This window comes from Sus scrofa, chromosome 11 (genome assembly GCF_000003025.6).
Source record: "Sus scrofa isolate TJ Tabasco breed Duroc chromosome 11, Sscrofa11.1, whole genome shotgun sequence".
NCBI classification, from domain to species: domain Eukaryota; kingdom Metazoa; phylum Chordata; class Mammalia; order Artiodactyla; family Suidae; genus Sus; species Sus scrofa.
In genome coordinates, this window is record NC_010453.5 from 63,694,750 (window position 1) to 63,717,305 (window position 22,556).

The 22,556-nt window shown below is 40.2% G+C and overlaps 1 protein-coding gene across 2 annotated transcripts; it reads right to left on the reverse strand.

The window, feature by feature from the left end:
• On the reverse strand, positions 863-21,865 carry TGDS (TDP-glucose 4,6-dehydratase). 2 transcript variants are annotated; one of them, XM_003131048.5, is made up of 12 exons: positions 21,686-21,865; positions 19,649-19,715; positions 18,338-18,406; positions 16,305-16,395; positions 13,718-13,860; positions 11,296-11,394; positions 10,042-10,101; positions 7,999-8,042; positions 6,802-6,967; positions 5,081-5,139; positions 4,101-4,198; positions 863-2,580 (listed from the first exon to the last, which is right to left on the reverse strand). In XM_003131048.5, the coding sequence occupies exons 1-12, from the start codon at positions 21,769-21,771 to the stop codon at positions 2,495-2,497; spliced, it is 1,068 nt and encodes a 355-aa protein (XP_003131096.2). In that variant the 5' UTR covers positions 21,772-21,865; the 3' UTR covers positions 863-2,494. The 2 variants fall into 2 exon arrangements, with proteins under 2 accessions (XP_003131096.2, XP_005653877.1); XM_005653820.3 differs by having other exon boundaries at positions 21,682-21,846.

Here is a 22,556-nt window from a genome sequence, read left to right on the forward strand (position 1 = left end):
GAATAACACTACTATAAACAACCTTGGGCAGGTTTTAGTGCAAACATTAAGTCAAACCCTTTGAGTAAATAGCTAGGAATGTGACTGGTGGATTGTAGGATAACATTATGCTTAGTTTTGTAAGAAACTGCCAAATTTCCTCTAGTTGGAGAAAAAAAAGGATAATTAAAGCAATGAGAGTAGATGACATTTCTCAGGAGGGTTCTTGATGCTGATGACTGCAGGGAGAATTCCATAGGGCTGTAACATTTTGCATTCCCACCAGCCATGTAGGAGAGAGCGTCCCTGCTGCTCCACATCCTTGTCAGCATTTGGTGGGATCACATTTTGGCCATTCTAGCAGTATCTATCTCTTTGTTGTTTTAATTTGCATTTCCCTGATGACATATGACGTGGAACAAATTTTTTTAATACTTTCTGCAAAAAGTTTTTTTTTTTTTTTTTTTGTCTTTTTGTCTTTTCAGGGCCACACCCGAGGCATACGGAGGTTCCCAGGCTAAGGGTCTAATCGGAGCTGTAGCCACCGGGCTATGCCACAGCCACAGCAATGCCAGATCTGAGCCGCATCTGCGACCTACACCACAGCTCACGGCAACACTGGATCCTTAACCCACTGAGTGAGGCTAGGGAGCGAACCTGAAACCTCATGGTTTCCTAGTCAGATTCGTTTCTGCTGTGCCACACCGGGAACTCCAAGTGTTTTTTTTAACTGTTTTTTTTTTTCATTATATGTTCCTAAGGTCTGTTAAAGTCATCTCATGAAATTAGATAAATGATAAAGGTAAATCATATTGTGAATATTAAATCGGGAAATAAAGGTGTACACAAAAATATGTGCAAGAAAAAAACGAAATAGAACAAGTGACACAGAATAAGTGTTTTTATTTTGTCATCATCAATGACCAAACTCCATCAAAGACGATTTGTTTTCAGTTGGTCCTATCTTCTGCCTGTAACTTGCCCTGAGCTCTCACGTCCTCTCTCCCCTCTCCATTTCTTCTAGAGGCACAGGCTCCTCCCAAGAAGCCTTTTCTTCCCCATACAATTAAGACCAGGGGAAACTCATTTCAATCACTCTCACTCAACTCTAGTTCTTGTGCCCCATAAGTCCCAACTCTGGCTTAATTTATTTTTACATATATCAAAATTCTGAAATTACAGTTTCAACTTCAGTTTGTGTTTCATTCCAGTTTGCAAATCCCCTTCCTAATTCTGGATTTGCTTTTTACTCTTTTCCCCAAAGCCTGTATCCCACTCGTATCCCCACGCCCTTCAACCACCTCTGAGTGAATAATTTTGCTTCCTACTCCATTGAGAAAACAAGCCACCAGACACTGAAGTCAGAAAGCTGCAAAGAATCTTTGACTTCTCTTTACTCAATGGAATATCCAATCAATTACCTTTTCAATTACCTTTTCAAATCATCTTAAAGCCTTCAGGGGAGAGAGGAATTAAAAATATATGATAATCAAGTATTTAAAAAAATTTTCTACAGCAAAATAAAAACATACATTATTTTTTAAAAGCCACATTCTACATTAAATACATTAAAATACTGATAATTTTATAAATAAAATCACTTTAAACAGTAAATACATGATGAAATTTCTCTGGAACAAGGTTACTTACATAATCCAATGACTAATTTTGAAAATATAAAAACTACGTCCTTCTTTTAAAAAATACTTAATTTTACAAAATTATCAAAAGTTAAAAAGTGCTAGCTAGATATGCTTCCATTTTGTTCCACTTTTAAAGCAATTATAGCATGATATCAGACCTTAAAAAAAGATAAATTAGGGCATTAGGCTCAGCCTCTATTGCTTAAAAAACTTCAGCGACTTTCTAGGCAAAGGGTAAGGCTGGGAAGCCGAGTTCAATGCCAATGAAGGCTGCCATCTTCCCAGAGCTATTCACCTTTGTTCTCAGAACCAGGGCATTCTTCCTCCTCAGCTCACCTCTACCGAGGAAACTTTCCATACCTATCAGCACCTAATTTTCAGGAGAAAAGGTTTCTGAGAGAATCTGATAGTTAAATCCTATGCTGATACTGAACGTCCTCTAAAGATTGAGGCATTTTTTTTTTTTTTTGTCTCTTTTTTTTGCTATTTCTTTGGGCCGCTCCCGCGGCATATGGAGGGAGGTTCCCAGGCTAGGGGTCCAATCGGAGCTGTAGCCGCCAGCCTACGCCAGAGCCACAGCAACGCGGAATCCGAGCCGCGTCTGCAGCCTACAGCACAGCTCACGGCAACGCCGGATCGTTAACCCACTGAGCAAGGCCAGGGACCGAACCTGCAACCTCATGGTTCCTAGTTGGATTCGTTAACGACTGAGCTACGATGGGAACTCCAAGATTGAGGCATTTTATATTTGAATTTTATGCAAAAACTCATATTCTAATTCCAAATGAAAGAGGACACTTCATTTGGTCACTTGATTTCCTATCACTTGTCGAGGTAGGATAATTTTCTTCCTTCTCTGGAAACGGTCCTGACTACACAAATGATGGTTGTACCGGAAAGGGTTCTAATGCCTTCTCTGCATTCTTCCAGTTGTGAAAGTTCTCTCTGTACCACTCAACTGGTAAAAGACAAAAAAATAAAAATAAAAAAAATAACCAACATTTACTAACTTTCTGTTAAGTGAGAAAAGTCTTACTCATCAGCCAATCTGCAGGCAAAAACTGCCTAACAATGAAAAACAATTTGATTCTGAACTGACCAGTGATGTCAATCAGAAAATATTTCATCACCGGAAAACTTAGATTTAAACATCAAATAAGGAGTTAAAACATTCTGATTTTAGGGAAGTCAGGGGGAAAGGGAGATAGGTCATTTACCGTGGTTGGAGAAAAGTCATTTACAAAGTCAGAGGGAAAAAAGTATAGTATTTTGTCCATGTAAATGTCACAATGACAGGCAGAGTGAGATCACTGTGTTAATAAGCATAACATAAAAATATTTTATGTTGCTAGTCTAATTTTATTTTTTTTCATTTTAGGGCTGCGCCTGCAGCATATGGAAGATCCCAGGCTATGGGACCACAACCACAGGGAACCTACACCACAGCCACAGCAATGCCAGATCCTTAACCCACTGAGCCAGGCCGGGGATCAAACCCACATCCCCACAGACACAGGGTCTCCTATTGCTATTCTATAATAAAGTTTTTTTAGTTGAAAAAAATGATAAATTATCTTGGAATTTGTTTTTAAAAATTCAACACAAGTATTTTATACATCAAGCTCTAAACCAAGACTTTTTTCCTACACTTGAGTAATTCTTCTCATAAGTACATTTCTAAACACAATTTTAACATATATACATAGACTCTATATATACTTACGGATAGTTTCACACATACTAAATTTGTTTCCAATTTGTTTCAGTATAAAAAGACCAAAGATGCTCAAAGACTGCAATTGTCTCTATTTCATCAAATCTAAGATGCCTTAAGATGGACCATTACTTTATATACTAGTAAGAAAGAAAAAAATTGAAATAATAACTATAAAACACATACTTTTCAAGGATGTGAAAAAATGTGCATCTACAAATCAATGAAATAGGTATCTGGTAATAAGACAAAGGAAGCCTGTTCAGAAGTTAGTCTAGGACATTCAAGATATTTAATCACTAATGTTAGAAACATATTAAATGTAAGGGTTGGAAAGGTGAAAGTGATTCACCACAAAATTCTGATGAATTTATAGTGTTATGAAAATAAATTACTGTTCCTTAAAATGTTTCTGAATCCCCTTCACCTAAAATGATCAAAAAAAAAAAAAAAAAAAAAAAAGATCAATTCAGGACTTACTGTGAATGTGGCTCAGTGGAAATGAATCTGACTAGTATCCATGAGGACACAGGTTTGATCCCTGATCTTGTTCAGCAGATTAAGGCATTGCTGTGAGCTGTGGTGAAGGCCGGAGATGAGGCTCAGATCTGGCGTTGCTCTGCCTGTGCTGCAGGCCAGCAGCTATAGCTCTGATTCGACCCCTAGCCTGGGAACCTCCATATGCTGCCTGTGCATGTGCATTCTCAGGAAAAGACAAAAAAAATTTTAAAAATTAAAAATAAAATGATCAATTCATAACATACTTGTTTTCTTTATTCCCTCCTTCCAAGGCACTTTGGGTCTCCATCCTAATCCATGTATTTTCTCTGACTTCATTGGATATCTCATGTCATTGGTAGGTCTTGGAAAACAAAACAGATTTAAAATGACATTGTGGACATATATTTACAAATTTAAATACTGAGAAAAATAATCATGTGCTCACAATTCAAATTTTTTCTCAAGAAATTCTCCCTGATGACACACGTATTATAGAAAATTTGAAAAATAAAGTATATGTTAAAAATCATTAATAATGGGAGTTCCCGTCGTGGTACAGTGGTTAGTGAATCTGACTAGGAACCATGAGGTTGCAGGTTCAATCCCTGGCCTTGCTCAGTGGGTTAAGGATCCTGTGTTGCCATGAGCTGTGGTGTAAGTTGCAGACGTGGCTCGGATCTGGTGTTGCTGTGGCTGTGGTGTAGGCCGGCAGCTACAGCTCCAATTAGACCCCTAGCCTGGGAACCTCCATATGCCTCGGGTGTGGCCCTAAAAAGCCAAAAAAAAAAAAAAAATCACCACTAATCCAGATGCCTAACCCTTTCTATGGCTTATTCTTTTCTTATTTCAACCAAAATCTAGGTATGAATGCAATGGCTCATACTTAAATGTTTGATGAATGAATAAATAAACACATATAAATCTGTTAGGACTCTTATGTTCCACACCCCAAGTCTGGTAGTTTACATACATATAAATTAAATTTTAAAATACTTCCATAGGTAAGGTATTACTATCTCTATTTCATATTCAAAGAAACCTCAGACTTGGAGTCAATAACTTCCTTTAAATCACACAGCTAGTAAGTAACAATTTTATTCTTATGCCACTTATAATTAGGAAAAAACATTTTAGCAGAAAACTAAAAAGAGATAAACTTTTCTGGGTAAGTCCATACATTTTACAGTCTTACAAGTACCTAAGATTTCACAACCTATCCCCAATGCTTTAACCTGTTACTCACCTGTCATTAACATAATCTACCCAGTTTTCCATTTCGGACTCTGATTTGGTCTCTTTGATCTGTCAGAATGGAGAAGATCATTGAGTCAAATTATAAAATGAGACCAGAGAATAAAAATGGCATTCAACAACTGATTCAAAAGGCAAGAAAAACAACTTCCTCCAAGTGGGGAAGATAGCTAAGACAATTTATGATCACTTTCTATACTTTATAACCTAAATTCCACCTGATGCTCAGAAGGAATACACATTACATAAACGACAGGAGAAAATGAATTTTTGGGGGGTTTTGGTTATTACTCAGTGTAATACTGTGGCTTAAAATAAGAAATATATATTTGGTGTCCATCCTCGTTCCTGGCAGAGCTCCTAAAATTCTTGGAATTTCCAAGTATTGAGAGAGAACATGTTTTTGGTATGGATAACAAGGCCCTCTCGACCACACCAGTGTTTGTTAGTAAGTGACTTCTGGAAAGCCCTGGAGGATGAAGACTGGTTGCCAAGGGAACCTACCCTCTGATTAGAAGGATGGACCTTAGCCTCCCTGCCCCTGCCTCTGGGAAGGGGAAGGGGACTGGAAGTTGAGTTAATCATCAGCGCTAATGGTTTAATTAACCATGCCTACTTAATGACACCTCCATAAAAACCCAAGAGGAGAGCTTCTAGGCTGCTGGACACATGGAGGTGCTGGGAAGGTGACATGCCTGGAGAGGGCATGGAAGCCCTGTGCCCTTCTCTCATGCCTTGCCCTGTGCATGGCCTCCAGCCTTTGGAACACACCAGTAATCTAGGGAATGGCCTGTCTACCTGAGTTCTGTGAGCCCCTCTAGCAGATCACCTCAGACATAGAGCTGGGGGATCAGAAGCACACGGGACAACCAGGTCTCGTGACTGACAGAGGAAGTGAGGGAGCCTTATAGGACTGAGCCCTTAACTGGGGACATCTTACACCATCTCCAGGTAGATAATGTCAGAATTGAGTTAAACAGGAGGACACCGAGCTGGTTTCGGAGAATAGCGTGGTGTGGAAAACCCACACAACGTGAGAACAGCGCATTCTGGGAGTACCGTAAAGGAAAGGAAGTTTGGGGGTTCCCATTGTGGCTCAGTGGTTAACGAATCCGACTAGGAACCAGGAGGTGGAAGGTTTGATCTCTGGCCTCGCTCAGTGGGTTGAGGATCCGGCGTTGCTGTGGCTTTGGCGCAGGCGGGTGGCTGCAGCTCCGACTGGACCCCTAGCCTGGGAACCTCCATGTGCCGTGGGAGTGACCCTAGAAAAGGCAAAAAGACAAAAAAAAAAAAGGAAAAGAAGTTTTTCCATTCACTCACTCTGTCATTCTTTCCACTGTATCCTGAGATTTTAACTGATGCTAATACATACATGTATGCATAACTATTAGTTATATATTACCGTTCCTTGATTCTAGGGCATGTAATTTAATATTTAATTTTCTGCAATTGAATATGTCTTATAATGGGGATGTACTTTTAATGTTTCAGACTTTTTTTTTCCTGAAAAGCTACTACTAAATGAGCAATGCACTTTCAATAATAACCTATCTCAGCATACATATGTAATTATAATTATGAATTTCCTTTTTTCACTTGTTTAGTTTCCAAACGAGCAAACCATAAATCATTGACTTTAACAAAATTAGTGATTACTGTCACTAACTTAGTGACAATTCTGAAAATATTAACCCTTTTATAATATATACATACCAGTTGTATTAGTTCTTTGGCAAGCTGGAGAACTGACATTTCAAAATTGGTCCCAATGTTATAAATTTCACCAGGTTTTCCCTTTTTGAGGACAGTGAGAAATGCTTCCACTACATCGGTAGCATAAAGGAAATTTCTTGTTTGAAGCCCTGATCCATGAATGCAGCTAAAAGATGAAATGAAAGGGAATCAAAGAGTGTAAACAAGTAAGCTCTCCAAAGCAGGGTAAGACGAGCACTGGGTGCAATTCTAGAGAAGTCAATTGCCAGGAAGATCCTAGGTATCTTTTATTGAAAACAAATTCTCAAGACTTTTAAATTTATCCATAATCTTTAACTGATCTCCAAACCCTCTGTGGGTACTCAGTGGTGAACATGTAAGTGACCCCTGAAAAATATTTATCCACTCATTTTAAAGTTCATTTTGAAGAATATCTAAGTTGTATGAATTAAATAAATTCTTTAAAAAAGGAGGGAGTTCCTGTTGTGGCTCAGCTGGTTAAGAACCTGACATGGTGTCTGTGGGGATGCGGGTTTGATCCCTGGCCTTGATCAGGGGGTTAAGGATCCACTGCTGCTGTGGCTATGGCACAGGTGGCAGATGCAGCTTGGATCTAGTGTTGATGTGCCTGCGGTATAGGCCGACAGCTGTAGCTCCGATTTGACCCCTAGCCTGGGAACTTCCATATGCCCTAGGTTTGTCCCTAAAAAGAAAAAAGAAAAAGAAAAACTATGAGTTTTCACTGTGGCTCAGTGGGTTAAGAATCTGAGTGTAGTGGTTCTGATCGCTGCAGAGGTGCAGGTTAGATCCTTAGCCTGGCGCAGGAGGTTAAAAGATCCAGCCTAGGTCGCAGCTGTGGCTTGGATTCAGTTTCTGGCCTGGGAATTTCCACGTGCAGTGTAGCCATTAAAAAAAAAAAGTAAAAAGTAAAATTATATAAAGAAGATAGATGACAAACTGTAATGCTATAACTCAAAATTTTAGGATAGATCATTTAATAATTAAAATTATCTTAGTAATCAAATTATAAAGATGAATTATACATTATAATTATTTTTAAAACTATTACACTGATTATAGAAGGAATTCTTAAATTTGTTGGGACATTAAATCTAAGGCCTCTTGATTTTCAAGAAAGACTGACACCAAATACTATAATTTACCCAAAAAAAGTGAGTATAAAGGTAAATAACATACCATTTCCTGTTGTGTTGTAGTAAAGATATAAATTTTGGAATAACCTAAAAGAATATTTAAAAATAATTTCAGACTTTGCAATTTCATTCAGTAATATAAACCTGAACTCATCATAAGATTAAAAGATTATTATTAAGAAATAGGAGTTCCCATTGTGGCCCAGTAGAAACAAATCCGACTAGAAACCATGAGGTTACCGGTTTGATCCCTGGCCTCTCAGTGGGTGAAGGATCTGGCGTTGCCACAAGCTGTGGTGTAGGTCACAGACGTGGCTTGGATCTGGCGTTGCTGCGGCTGTGGTAAAGGCCGGCAGCTGTAGCTCTGATTGGACCCCTAGCCTGGGAACCTCCATATACCGCAGGTGTGGCCCTAAAAAAAAAAAAAAGGCCAAAAAAAATTATTATTAAGAAATACATTTATGGATAAATTCTAATTCTTTTTTTTTTCTTTCTTTCTTAGGGCCGCACTCACGGCACATGGAAATTCCCAAGCTAGGGGTCAAATTGGAGGCTGTGGTTGCTGGCCTATATACCACAGCCACAGAAACTCGGGATCCGAGCTGTGTCTGCGTCCTATACCACAGCTCACAGCAACACTGGATCTTTAACCCACTGAGCAAGGTCAGGGATCAAGCCCACGTCCTCATGGATAATAGTTGGGTTTGTTACCACTGAGCCACAATGGGAACTCCCAAGAAATTCTAATTCTTAACAGGAGTTCAAGAAATACTTATTATAATTTTGATAAGTAAAAGAACTCTAAGAGCACTTCCTGTTTCATAAAAACCAGTTATGTGCTAGATAAAAATGAATATAAAATGATATAAATAACGAAAAAGTTCAGAAAAAGGCTCTCATCACAAAGCTCACTTCTGCATTGATTTTATACAGGCAAGAATCATATCTTATTACTTTACATATGGTCCCTTTCAATAAGTGATTGTGAAATTAATAAAAAGTAATTCCAGTGCCATGGGATTCAAAGAAAATTTATGTTAAAGAGGAGATAAGAAATTATTAAATGTATAATAAGTTTGTTAAAAATAGTCCAAAAATTAAGCCACGTAAATATCAGCATATCGTGATATGGCCCTTTCCTTTGGGCAGAAAGATCAAAGCAACCATCTGTGAAGTGAGAAACCCAGCTCTAAATTTAGGCAGAGATGGAGTTCCCGTCGTGGCGCAGTGGTTAACGAATCCGACTAGGAACCATGAGGTTGCAGGTTCGGTCCCTGCCCTTGCTCAGTGGGTTAACGATCCGGCGTTGCCGTGAGCTGTGGTGTAGGTTGCAGACTCAGCTCGGATCCTGCGTTGCTGTGGCTCTGGCGTAGGCCAGTGGCTACAGCTCCGATTAGACCCCTAGCCTGGGAACCTCCATATGCCACGGGAGTGGCCCAAGAAAGAGCAAAAAAAAAAAAAAAAAAAATTTAGGCAGAGACTAGTGGTTACTTAGCACTGAGCTTAATGACACAGAATCAACTGCACAGGCATTTTTAGCCTTTTAACTACATTTTTTAAATTCACAAAACCTTTGTCCTGGAAGACTCGCAGGTCTGCAACAACACCAAGGAGCTGGGGAGCAGTTAATCGGCAGGCTCTAAGTTAAATTTATGTACAAGGGTCCCACATCACTCTAATTACTGTTTACACTGCTGTAGAGCCTGACATATCAGTCTGACTGCAAACCAGGAAGAAGCCTTCACTGGGAGCCTTCTGCAGTGCGCTAGAATCCTGCAAGGACAGCATTTCACAGACATCATCTCACTGTATCCTTCAAACCCTTCCTAAGTATTATCATTACCCATTAATTTAGAGATGATGATAAAGCACATAAGGCCATGCCACCTGGTGATTATCAAAACTGAGACTTCAAAACAGGTCTTCAAACCCTAAACCTGCCAAGACTGGCATGTGGTCTATATAGCGTTTATAATTAGGGTTAATCACAACATAAATTATTTCAGACAAATAACCAAAGAGATAGCTTAAATAATGAAAAGTTACGATCACTAAAACACTCTATGAATTCAGAAGTGAAATGTACCTTTTCTGGATATTGATGGGGTCCATAAACATTACTGCTTCGGGTGATGACAACTGGAAACTTAAAGAATATTGGATGTTAAGGTAATGAAAAGGTCCAATAATAAGGATTACCCAAAGATGAGCAGTTTTAAAATATGGGTATTTTTTGGCTAAATAATCTACACACCATAAGGAGTGAAGTCAAGGGATTTTTTTTTTTCCTAATGCAAGGTTCCTGAAAAGACAGTAGAGGACAGGATTCAGATAAAGGCAGAGATTCCAAAAGGAAGAAGAGGCATAGTCTCCTTAAAGGGTGAATATAGATGGAGGCGGGTCTGTTAGATAGCAGGAAACTAAAGACATTTCTCCCCAGTTAGTTCAGAGAGCTCCTTAGATGTTACACTTCAAATCGGCTTTCTCTGTTGTACCAACCCTTACAAAGGCAAAGGGCTACCAAGGAGGGAGAGAACCACACTCCCGGAACACAAAAGGTTACAGAACCTGAAGTCACTGTCGCTTGCCTGTCTGACCCAGTCCCTAATAATTCTCGGAGTTCAGAGGGAAGCCAAGTGCAGGGCACAAGCTGATGATTCCCGGAGAGCAAGGCTCCCACAGGGACACTGACACAGCCCCCAGGGCAAGTCCACCTCCGACTTGTGAGGGGCTGTGAAGAGCAGGTAAGGGAATCTGCACCCCCAACAACCCCCCTGCCTTAGAAGACTCCTGGGAATCAGGATATTCCAACAGGCCTTTTTTTTTTCTTTTTGGGGCTGCACTCTGCAGCATATGGAAGTTCCCAGGCTAGGGGTTGAACCGGAGCTGCAGTTGCCGGCCTAACCACAGCCATAGCAACCTAGGATCTGAGCTGTGTTTGTGACCTACATCACAGCTCACGGCAACACCTGATCCTTAACCCACTGAGAGAGGCCAGGGATTGAACCTGAGTCCTCATGGGTGCTAGCCGGGTTTGTAACACACTGAGCCACAATGGGAAGTCCCCCAACAGGGCTTTTCACTCTAGCTGTAATAATCTACCAATATATTACTGAAGTAGGAAAAATAGGAATTGTTCCTTTAAATGGTGAACTGGATAAGAAGTAGGTTCCTACTTTTCATACAATGTAGCAATTTAGATTTTAAAATTCCTTAATATATAACTTTTCTCAATCTATGTCCCCTATTTGAAAAATGAAATATTGCTAATGCTAACTTGGAGTTTTAACACCTAAATCCAAAGAAAAATGACTCAAGGGTTTCTGAAGTCAGTTCTTACCTTATATCGTTCCCAGTAAGACTGTACAAAACACTCAGCAGCTGCTTTAGATGAGGCATAAGGATTTGTAGGTTGTTTGGGCGAAGATTCATCAAATTCCTAATTTTAAAAAGATATGTTAAACAAAGTAATGCATACTATGCATACTTTTTTTGTTTGTTTTTATTTTTTTATTTTTAAAATTTTATTATAGTCGATTTAACAATGTTCTATCAATTTCTGCTGTGCAGCAAAGTGACCCAGTTGTACATGTACAAATATATATATATGTGTATATATATATATATATATATATATGCATACTTTCTAAGCAGAAAAATCAGAGAACATATTACAAACTTGAAATGTTTTCTTTTTTTTTGCTTTTTAGGGCCGTACCTGCAGCATATGGAGGTTTCCAGGCTAGGGGCTGAATGGGAGCTACAGCTGCTGGCCTACGTCACAGCCACAGCAACACCATATCTGAGCTGCATCTGCTATCTATACCACAGCTCATGGTAACGCTGGATCCTTAACCCACAGAGCAAGGCCAGGGATCAAACCCACATCCTCATGGATACTAGTCAGATTCATTTCAGCTGCACCACGATGGGAACTCCCGAACTTGAAATGTTAATCACCATGGTTTTTTTTTTTTTTCCTTTTTTTGGCCACCCCTCGGCATACGGAGTTCTTGGGCCAGGGATTAGACTTGAACCACAGCGGTATCTATGCTGCAGCTGTGGCAACTGCAGCTTAGATCACAACTACACTGTGCTGGGCCGGGGACCAAACCTGTGTCCCATCACTGCAGAGACGCTGCTCATCCCATCGGACTACAGTGGAAACTCCTTAAGGACTACATTTAAAAAACATTTACTGAAACCCAAATACATGTCTGGCATCTTTCTAAGCACTTCATATATAGTAACTTCCTTAAAGTTCACAATGACTCTACAAGGCAGGCAGAGAGAACAGCAAGTGCAAAGGCCCTGAGATAGAAATGTGTCCAGTGGAACTATAAGGAGGCTGGAATGAAGGAAGAGAAATGGGAGATGGGGTCGGAAAGCTAAGAGCCAGAGAGCCCTGTGTGAAACCCTGGAGGCCACTGTCAAAACACTGATGGGTTCAAATATCATGATCTGACTTACATATCACGATCTGACTTATACTTTAAAAAGCATTCTGCCTACTGAATCAGATCTGATATAGGGGGAGTAGGAGGACCAGAAGGTAGAGGCTTACCTGAAAAAAGCTGCAAAGAGAGATACACATGGTTGTTTCTCAGAAGTGGGATTATGCACTGAACCACCGTGGTCAGGGTCTGCTTTTTCTCCTAAGTCTTTTCAAACTACTTGTATTTTCCCACTATTATGTGTTTTGGTAAATTAATATATTAAAACAAAACAAAACAAAATGAGGTCACTGTAAACACTATGAAAATACAGCCTGGAGAATGGAGCCATTTTTTAATATAAAAACTACAGTATTTACAAATGATTAACAAAGGAGAACAGATTCCAGTTTCTAGTAATTTTATTCCCACTCCGTGACACAGCAGTGTGCTTTCCTGAGTAGAACAGGAGGGAGAGGCATCACCTGCAGCTTAACTGACACATGCTTTGGTCCATGGCAACGGCATTCATCACGAAGAATGACTGATCAGGAGTTCCCGTCACAGCTCAGCAGAAACGAATCCGACTAGTATCTATGAGGCTGTGGGTTCAATCCCTGGCCTCGCTCAGTGGGTTAAGGATCCAGCATTGCCTCAACCTGCAGCGTAGATGGCAGGCATGGCTTGGATCTGGTGTTGCTGTGGCTGTGGCGTATGCCGGTAGCTGCAGCTCTAATTTGACCTCTAGCCTGGGAACCTCCACATGCCTTGGTGCCGTGTGGAGAAGAAAAAAAGAAAAAAGAATGAGTGATTAGGCGTGAGCTGCTGCTTGCAAAATATTGTCAGTCAAGTTACATATAAATCTGTGTCAGATTAGCCTGTGGTTTCCCATTTGGGGTGGTATTATTTGATTTGAACAAAAGACACAATGGAGGAGTCCCCGTCATGGCGCAGCGGAAATGAATCTGACTAGGAACCATGAGGTTTCAGGTTCAATCCCTGGCCTTGCTCAGTAGGTTAAGGACCTGGCGTTGCTGTGAGCTGTGGTGTAGGTTGCAGACGCGGCTGGGATCCTGCATTGCTGTGGCTCTGGTGGAGGCTGGCAGCTGTAGCTCTGATTGGACCCCTAGCCTGGGAACCTCCATATGCTGCAAGTGCGGCCCTAGAAAGACAAAAAAAAAAAAAAAAAGAGACACAATGGAAAAACACTTTGGAAAGCCTCACGTGTGTATAATCAGAGGATGAAAAAAGTCCAGGGTAGGTTTTAGTAAGCCAGCTTTGCATCACGGTACAGGGGAAGGAGGTGAAACAGACATTGTGTAAGCTCACCTTATCAAGGCTGCCTCCATACACCTCATCTGTGCTGACATAAATAAATTTCTCCACTCTGGCTTCATGTGCAGCACTTAGCAAAACGTGAGTGCCGTAAACATTAACATAGGTAAATTCAAAGGCACGGACAAATGAAAGATCTAAAAAAAGAAGAAAAAGCTAGACCAATTCCACCCAAGCACCAACCCGTAGACTCAGATTTAAGGAGAGCTCTATTCACTTCTCTTTCTTCAGCACAATTGCAACAGTGGTAAAAATGACATAAAAATGCATTGCTGTTTATGATTTCACTAAACCCAAATTACATCATACATGTAAGTTCTTAGAATTTAGAAAACTATCAGCCCTATATTTGCAGGAAACACTTTTTTTTTTGTTTAATTCTAAAAAGAAATAGAAAAGAGGAGAAATGATACTTTTAAAAGTGAAGTGCTCTTAAACTTAAAAAAAAATCTGGAACAACAAAAAGGTAGGAGGGTTTGCTTTGCTGGGACCAAGAATTATTATAAAGTTCCAGTAATTAAAGTATAGCAATGGCATAAGGATACATGAAGACCAGTGGAACAAGACAGGAGCCCAGAGACAGAACCATGGATATAGAGGTCCTTGATCTCCAACAAAGGTGGTGATGAGGAAAGGTTGAGTCTTTTCAATAAACGGTGTTGGGTCAAAGGGATATTGATTTGGGGAAAAAATGTGAATGTGGAAAGCAAAGCAGTAATTTTTATGAAAAAAATGTAAGCGAATTATCTCCATGACTTTGGAGGTAGGAAAAGAGTCCTTACAGAGAACACCAAGTGTGCGAACCCTAAAGGAAAAGGGGATAAACTGGACCACCTGGAAGTGAAGAATTTCAATTGATCAAAAGATATTTTTAAGAAAGTGACAAGGCAAATGACAGACTGAAAAAAGGTAGTGGCAAATGGCATGAATTCAGAATATACAAAGGACTTATAAAAATCTACAAGGAATAAACACCCACTAGAAAATGGTAAACAGCCTTGCCATTTAGAAGTCTCTGTAAAGAAGATACACCAATAAGAAAGGGAGGAGGATAGTCCAATAAACAAACATAAAGGGTTTTGTTGTTTTTTTTTTTTTTACTTCACTAATAATCAGGGGAAACTATAATAAAAACCACCAAAGATTGACAACAGAAGTACTGGTAAACATCTCATACATTGCTGGAAGGAAAAGTGCTTGATCATTAACCAAGTAGAAGGATTTGCTCTACCAGATAATGAAAGCACTAAATTAGTCAATATATTGTGTAATCAGCACAGGCACAGACAAACAGACAAACAAAGAGTTGAGAAACAGATACTCGTATAAAGATACTTGATATATGACAGGGCAGTGGAAACTGGTGAGCTTTCCCACAAGTGGCAAAGGTGCAATTGGTATTCATATAGAAAAAAAGAAATTGGATTATTATCTCATACTTCATACAAAAATCAATTTCAAATGGATTACAAACCTAAATGTGAAAGGCAAAACTCTAGAGCTCTTCAAAGATAATGTAGGAGAATATCTTCATGACCTTGGGGCAACAGGGAATTGCTTAAGACCCAATAAGCATTAACCATAACATAAAAGATACATAAATTCATTAAGAATTTATATAAGAACATCTGCTCATCAAAACACGCTTGCAAAAATATTAAAAGATACAGCACAGAGTGGGAGAAGATATTTGTAATACATGTAACAATTAGTATTCAGTATATATGTGTGTGTGTGTACATGCACACATGTGTGTATCATGTGTATCAACTCTTACAAATCAATGAGAAAAAGGTTAATAAGCCAGTTTTATTTATTTACATATTTACTGATTTATTTTGGCTATGCCCAGGACATATGGAAGTCCTTGGGCCAAGGACAGAACATCCACCACAGCAGTGACCAATGCCAGATCCACTGCACCACCAGGGAGCTTCCATGTATACATTTTTATAAAATTTAAAACCAGGAAAAACTAACCTATACTATTTGGAGAAAAGTACAGAGACAGTAAAACTGTAGAGAAAACCAAGGGAAATTATAACTTAAAAGTCAGGTAATAAGGCAGCAATACTACTACTTGAGAGGGCTCAGCAACATTCTATCTTTTGTTTAGGTGATGGCTATATGGTTATTCAAATTGCCATCATTCATCTAACCTTACCTCTGAATTCTTCTGAATATATGCTGTATTTCATAATATAAAATGTCAGACAAATTATTAGAAAATATCTAAGAACAAAACAGTATAGATAATAACATTCAATTGTGTCCACCACCTAGCTTAAGAAAAACATACTAAAAATACAGTTGAAGGCCCATATCCCCAGAAGTAATTACTATTCTGGATTTGGTTAAACTCAGTTTTAGGATAACATTCAAGGCTACACTAACACCTGATCTGAGAAACACTAAGCATCATGATGACACAGCGACCATGGGCTTTTCTGATAAAACATGATATATGTTCTTTCAAAGTACCTACCTGTTCAGCCCCATTACTAGACTTTTATTTGGTTAGTTAGCCATTTGGAAAAAAAAAAAATTGCTTGTCATAACTGTAACATAAAACAATGCTTACCTACATGTGTTTGCGCAGCAAAATGTAGCACTATGTCTATTTTTTCTGTTTCAAAAAGTAGTTTCACAAAGTGAGAATCACATATGTCACCCTATATAAAAAAGCAAAGATGAAAAAGCCAAGTTTCATTGAGCACTCTCATTCATAATAACCGTTTTACTTCATGAACAAAAATCATAAGAACAAAATTAATTCTCCCTTCACCACCCACCCAGGTATAAAAAGAGTATCTTAAAATTCAACTGAGGGCAAAATAATGATTTATTTCTTCAGCATCCTAGCATGTAAGATATTCAATACAAAATACATTTTTGCAAAGTGTCTAAAATAGTATTTTACTGAGTACCAACTACTACTATGGACTCTGTGAGCTTTTTTTCCTTAACATTCTCGCCAACCTAAGGTAACTATGTTAACAAGAAAAAAATTCTTTTTTAAAAGTTTGATATAAGCATTACTGAAATGTATTTAAAGTAAGTGTAACAACTGGAATGATGTATTTCACTACAACTAAGCAGTAAGTTATGAGGTGGTTTTTTTCCTTTCTTTTCTTTTCTTTTTTTTTTGTTATTTCTTGGGCCGCTTCCGAGGCATATGGAGATTCCCAGGCTAGGGGTTGAATCGGAGCCGTAGCCACCAGTCTACGCCAGAGCCACAGCAACTCGGGATCCGAGCCGAATCTGCAACCTACACCACAGCTCACGGCAACGCCAGATGTTAACCCACTGAGCAAGGGCAGGGACCGAACCCGCAACCTCATGGTTCCTAGTTGGATTCGCTAACCACTACGCCACGACGGGAACTCCTTCTTTTCTTTTTTTCCTTCTCTTTCTGGCCCCATTTGTGCCATATGGAAGTTGCCAGGCGAGGGGTCAAACTGGAGCTGCTGCTGTGGCCTTCTACACCATTGCCACAGCTGATCTGAGCCACTCCTGCAACCTATGCTGCTGCTTGCGGCAAGGCCAGATCCTTAACCCACTGAGTGAATTAAGTGTCAGGGATGGAACCTGCATCCTCACAGAGACAACACTGGGTCCTTAACCTGCTGAGCCACAACGAGAACTCTCAATCTATGAGTATTTTATACATTTAGATCTTCTAAAAATATGTATTCTCAACAATTCTTCAGTGACTGAGGAAACACTTTCATATAGAAGGAAAAAAATTATGAAATGTTTGCTTAGTATATTAAGATTTGTGGTTATAAAGTTTATAGAATCCCTTAAAAAACATAAATCGTAAGATAGTTACAAATGACATTAAGATTTCCCTTTCTGGAGTTCCCGTCGTGGCGCAGTGGTTAACGAATCCGACTAGGAACCATGAGGTTGCGGGTTCGGTCCCTGCCCTTGCTCAGTGGGTTAACGATCCGGCGTTGCCGTGAGCTGTGGTGTAGGTTGCAGATTCGGCTCGGATCCCGCGTTGCTGTGGCTCTGGCATAGGCCGGTGGCTACAGCTCCAATTCAGTCCCTAGCCTGGGAACCTCCATATGCCGTGGGAGCGGCCCAAGAAATAGCAACAACAACAACAACAAAAAGACAAAAGACAAAAAAAAAAAAAAAAAAAAGATTTCCCTTTCTGAGTTGATGACCTGGCTCTTGGTTTGTACTCTGGACTCTTCTGAGAATGCCTAGTAAGAATCAGCCACTGAGGGCCGATTTTAGGCAATCCTAGTGGAGAAAAGTACTATGGGCTGTAGGGTGGGTTTCTGACTACCGACTACCGGGCTACCTGAGTAACACCCTATTTTGTACCAATCTCTTCAAATCTTACCGAGGACCTAAAATCACAAACCATGGAAGTTCAATCGGCTACTCATAGATCTGCTAAGGCACTAAAAATTGCATGTAGCTCTATATGTGGTATCAACCTACAAGTGATATTCTCATGGGGTACTTCTGGAAATTAAAAAGGTCTTTAATAAGTGTGCTTTCCTACCCCCATATTACTGAAATTTATAAAGTAGAAAGATATGATATCTGAATGACTACAGAGGCATACTAAAAAATACATATATAAGAACACTTTCATACCTGTATAAATTTGTAATTTTGTTTATCAGAAATGGTTTCAAGGTTCTTCAGGCTTGCACAGTAATCCAGCTTAAAATAAGTAAGGGGGGAGAAACAACAAAGAGTGATAACAGCTTTTCCTACATGTCAATTTATTTTAAATACTGACGATGTTCTGATTATAACACAAAAAATGTCTTCTTAAAGTGTTTGCTCTCAGTGTTTTTAGAAGTTTCTGGTAAGTAAAAAATAAATTAAAAAACGATGAAATTTTCTTACCTTTTCAATTAAAAAAAGTTATTTTATAAGCCTCTCCTTTAAAAAATTGTCCTGCCCAGGTCTCCCTCCGCCACTGAGACTGTAGGAGTTTACCATTCACTAAAAAGAATTAGTGATTGAATACAACTATACCTGTGTTACACATATTAAAACTCATTACACCTTTTCTTTTTTTCTTTTTAGGGCCGCACCTCCAGCATACAGAAGTTCCCAGCCTAGGGGTCGAATTGGAGCTGTAGCTGCCGGCCTATGTCACAGCCACAGCAATGCAGGATCTGAGCTGTGTTTCGACCTATACCACAGCTCATGGCAGCACTGGATCCTTAACCCATTGAGCAATGCCAGGGGTGGAACCTGCATCCTCATGGATACTAGCTGGGTTCATTACTGCTGAGCCACAAGGGGAACTCCTCATTACACTTTTTCCTAAGTTACCTGTTGGTAAATTGGTATACAGATGGGGGAAAAATTACTGTTCATGATATTATTGAAGGCAAAAACAAGTAAGACAAACAGATCATTTTTTGTCTATATATTTTTACTATTAGGTTTTATGAAAGTAAGGTAACTAATCGCATCTTGTGTTTAAAGTCAACAATGTAGTGATCACCAATCCTGGCCTTCATAATCTCCAGGGAGCAACTATTACAGAAAAACTCTAAAAACCAAAGGAACTGTACTTCAATTTTTAGAGTAAATATATAATTTTCCAGGAGCTGGTGGTTATAAAACCATATAATAAAATAATCAGAGTATCTCAACACTGAAAACAAACAAAAACATCACAAGATTACACTAAATGTTGAATTCAGAGAAGAATTTCTTTTAGTAAAAATACTGCACTTAAAACCTTTAGGTTATGCACTATCATTACAAACGAAAAAGTTTCAAGAATTTAAGAGTAAAAAACTGTATGAACACATGACTATATATGGCCCTTAAGTTTCTCAAATGACTAAATACAAAATTAAAATATCGGCATAACAGGATTCTAATGCTTTTAAAAAATATAAGTAAGTTTCAACACATGCAGTTCATTTTTATAAAGCTTACCTTGTCTAGATTTACGATCATATAGTTTGGATAATCTTCTACTAGAGAGACAATCACATGTGATGCACTATAGGAAAAAGTATAACCCATTAGTAGAAAACTTAACCTTTTCCTTAAATTCTCAAATGTTACCCTAAGCTGTCCAGTATTAGGAAACTCAGTAGATACCTTTACATTGTTGTGGGACAACAGAAATAATAAAACTACATTGAATATACACACACCTATATTTTTCACTCATCTTTTCAACAGTATGGCTATGCTCCCTTTACACTCTGGTCAAGAGAGAATATACTGATCCTGGGTATAAGGATGTCACCAACCAAATACGCTGCCCATGCACACACTGAGAGTGGGAGTAAAGCCATATCATAAATACAATGGGTGATGGTCAGTGCAGATGGACTTAAACTATAACATGCCTTTTCACAGACAGTAGGTATAACTATGTAAAAATTAAGTTGTCATGAGCATAGGAGTTGACCGTGTTCACAGAAATCCCACTGCCATTGCTATTTCTTGGCATAAGAGAATTTGGTGGTGTCAATTAGAACCGGGGGTGGGGGGGTGTTCCAGAGTAAACTTAGGTTTCCCATGCTAATACTTGCTGAAACCATCCTGAGTTGAATATCCACAGTAGCACAATTGGTTTCAGAGGACCCTGATAATGACCAGATTGTATCATATACACCAAAATGTTGGCCTCCTAGGACCAAATTATGAACTCAGAGTTTGCACTTGACAGCCCTTTCACAGAATCTCCCAGGACAGACCGGTCCTGCACCAGCACTGTACCACCCTTTTATATCCATGCTCCTCTTTTCATTAAGTGAAAACGTGCCTGCCTGGTACCCTCCTCCAAGTCACTGGGGTAAGAAGAGGTGATCTAACATGCTAACGGAGGGGCGGGGGGAGAGTAAATTTTCCAGGTGTTTAGGGAACCACAGTCTGTGCCCTCATCTGGTTTACATCGGAGGGTGGGGATGCAGACAATAGGCAAGTGAAACACAATAGGCAAGTGAAACTACACAGTATAATTTCAGGTAGTGATAAGTGGGTTAGTTGGGAGGGGGCTATTCAGATAGGGCGGTCAGGTAAGGCCAGGAGGAGGTGATGTCTGAGTAAACACCTGAACTAAGTGAAGCAAACAGCCTAAGCAAAGGGGAAGCAAGTGCAAAGGCCTCAAAATAGCGGCAACTAGCCTCCGGTGTTCCAGGAACTGCACGTCGCTAAGAGTGGCAGGCACATAAAAGAGGTAGAATAACAGACCACGTTGGAGCTTGGGCACTTGAGAGACTTCTAGGTACCGTAAAGGGTTTAGATTTTATTCTAAATCTGACAGGAACCACTGGAGTGAAACTACGCACTTATTTACTTAATAAACACTGACTTCTGCGTGTGAACAGACTTTAAGGGAGCAAGAGTGTAAGCAGTGACTAATGAGTGGCTATAGTAGCAGTTCAGGCAAAAGCAGACACAAGTAATATGAGCTAGGATAGAAAGGGGAGGACGAGGAGACGTGGTCGCTTTGGAAGTACTAAGAGAAGACCTGTTGATTAAATGTGAGTGTGAGCAGAAAGGAGGCTTCAAACGACTGATACAGATCAAAGCACTGGCAGAGGATTTTTAAAAGTTTGCTGAATAAATGAAACTCCTATCATAAACCAGAAACCGTTTCTTGGCGCCTATATATACAAGGCCTGTGTACCGTAGGAAGCTGGGAGGGGGTCGGGGGTGCTGGGCTGAGGTGGGGGCAAAGTGGGCGCCCACAAAAGACTGACAGGTACATCTCGGGCAAGGCAGAAAGGTGGACAGTACCACAGCACTTTTGCTTTGGCTGGGAGGCGTTAAAGGAAGTCGTAGTTTCAGAGGAGTCACGTCTTCGTCGGGAAGGTGGAATAATCCTTCTCGTGCATTAAGACCCTCCCCATGTCAATCAGATCCCCAAAGCCGATCCCGAGTTGCCAAGGGCAAGCAGAGGCGCAGGAAAAGGTTGGGGTTCTGGGAAGCCACTCGACTAGAAGCACCGTTACCTACATGAAACCAGCACCCCCGGTCACCAGGACCCGCTTCGCAAAGCTGTTAGGAGGACCCAAGGGCTCAGCCCGGACTGCAGTCGTCATCTCCCAGCTCAGCAGTGCTTGGGCACCGTAAAGCGCCAGGTTGTAGATCGTAGGAAAGTTCCACTGCGACTTTTTGCGACGCGCCTCGCTCCTCCCACTCATTAATAGGTCAGGCAGCAGCCACTTCCGGAGCGTGTCCCCGCCCACTGGAGGGCTGGGCGGGGCTCTCGAGTGCGCGGGCTGCGCGGCGCCACTGCGCAGGTGCAGCTCTTCTCTGCCAACACCTGGCGAAATAGGACTAACTCGGATGGCTGGGAATAAAACGTTTCAGGGCAAGTGTCACCAGCGTGGATTAGGCTTTACTTAGTTACACAGATGGTCAGGTTTAGGAATGATTACCTTTTTTCATTCTTGAACTACAGCGATCCCCACAGATTACTCTTTGGTTGAACAGAGAACTCCAGGTAGTTCTCTTCTTGCAAAGTTGAAGACGGAAGGTTGAAATTGCAAAATGGCCTTTTACGTTGTCGTTGATATTATTACAGACAGTGCAGGCTGCCTGCACTACATCATGGTAAAGATGTTCCCTAGATCCTACTCTTAGATCTTTTCCTACTATTGTTCCTCTTGCTCACTCTGCCCCCACCTCCATGCCCTCGTTGCTTTTCTGTGATTTTCCCAGGCTTCTCTTGGGCTTGGATATCCTTTCCCCAGATGCCTGCCTAGTTTTTACCCTTAAGGTCGCAGCTTGAATGCCACCCCAGTGGATAGCCCCTTCTTGACCACTCCAGTTAAAACAGCAAGCTGTACCCGAGCCCCGCCCAGCCATTTTACTGTTCTTTATT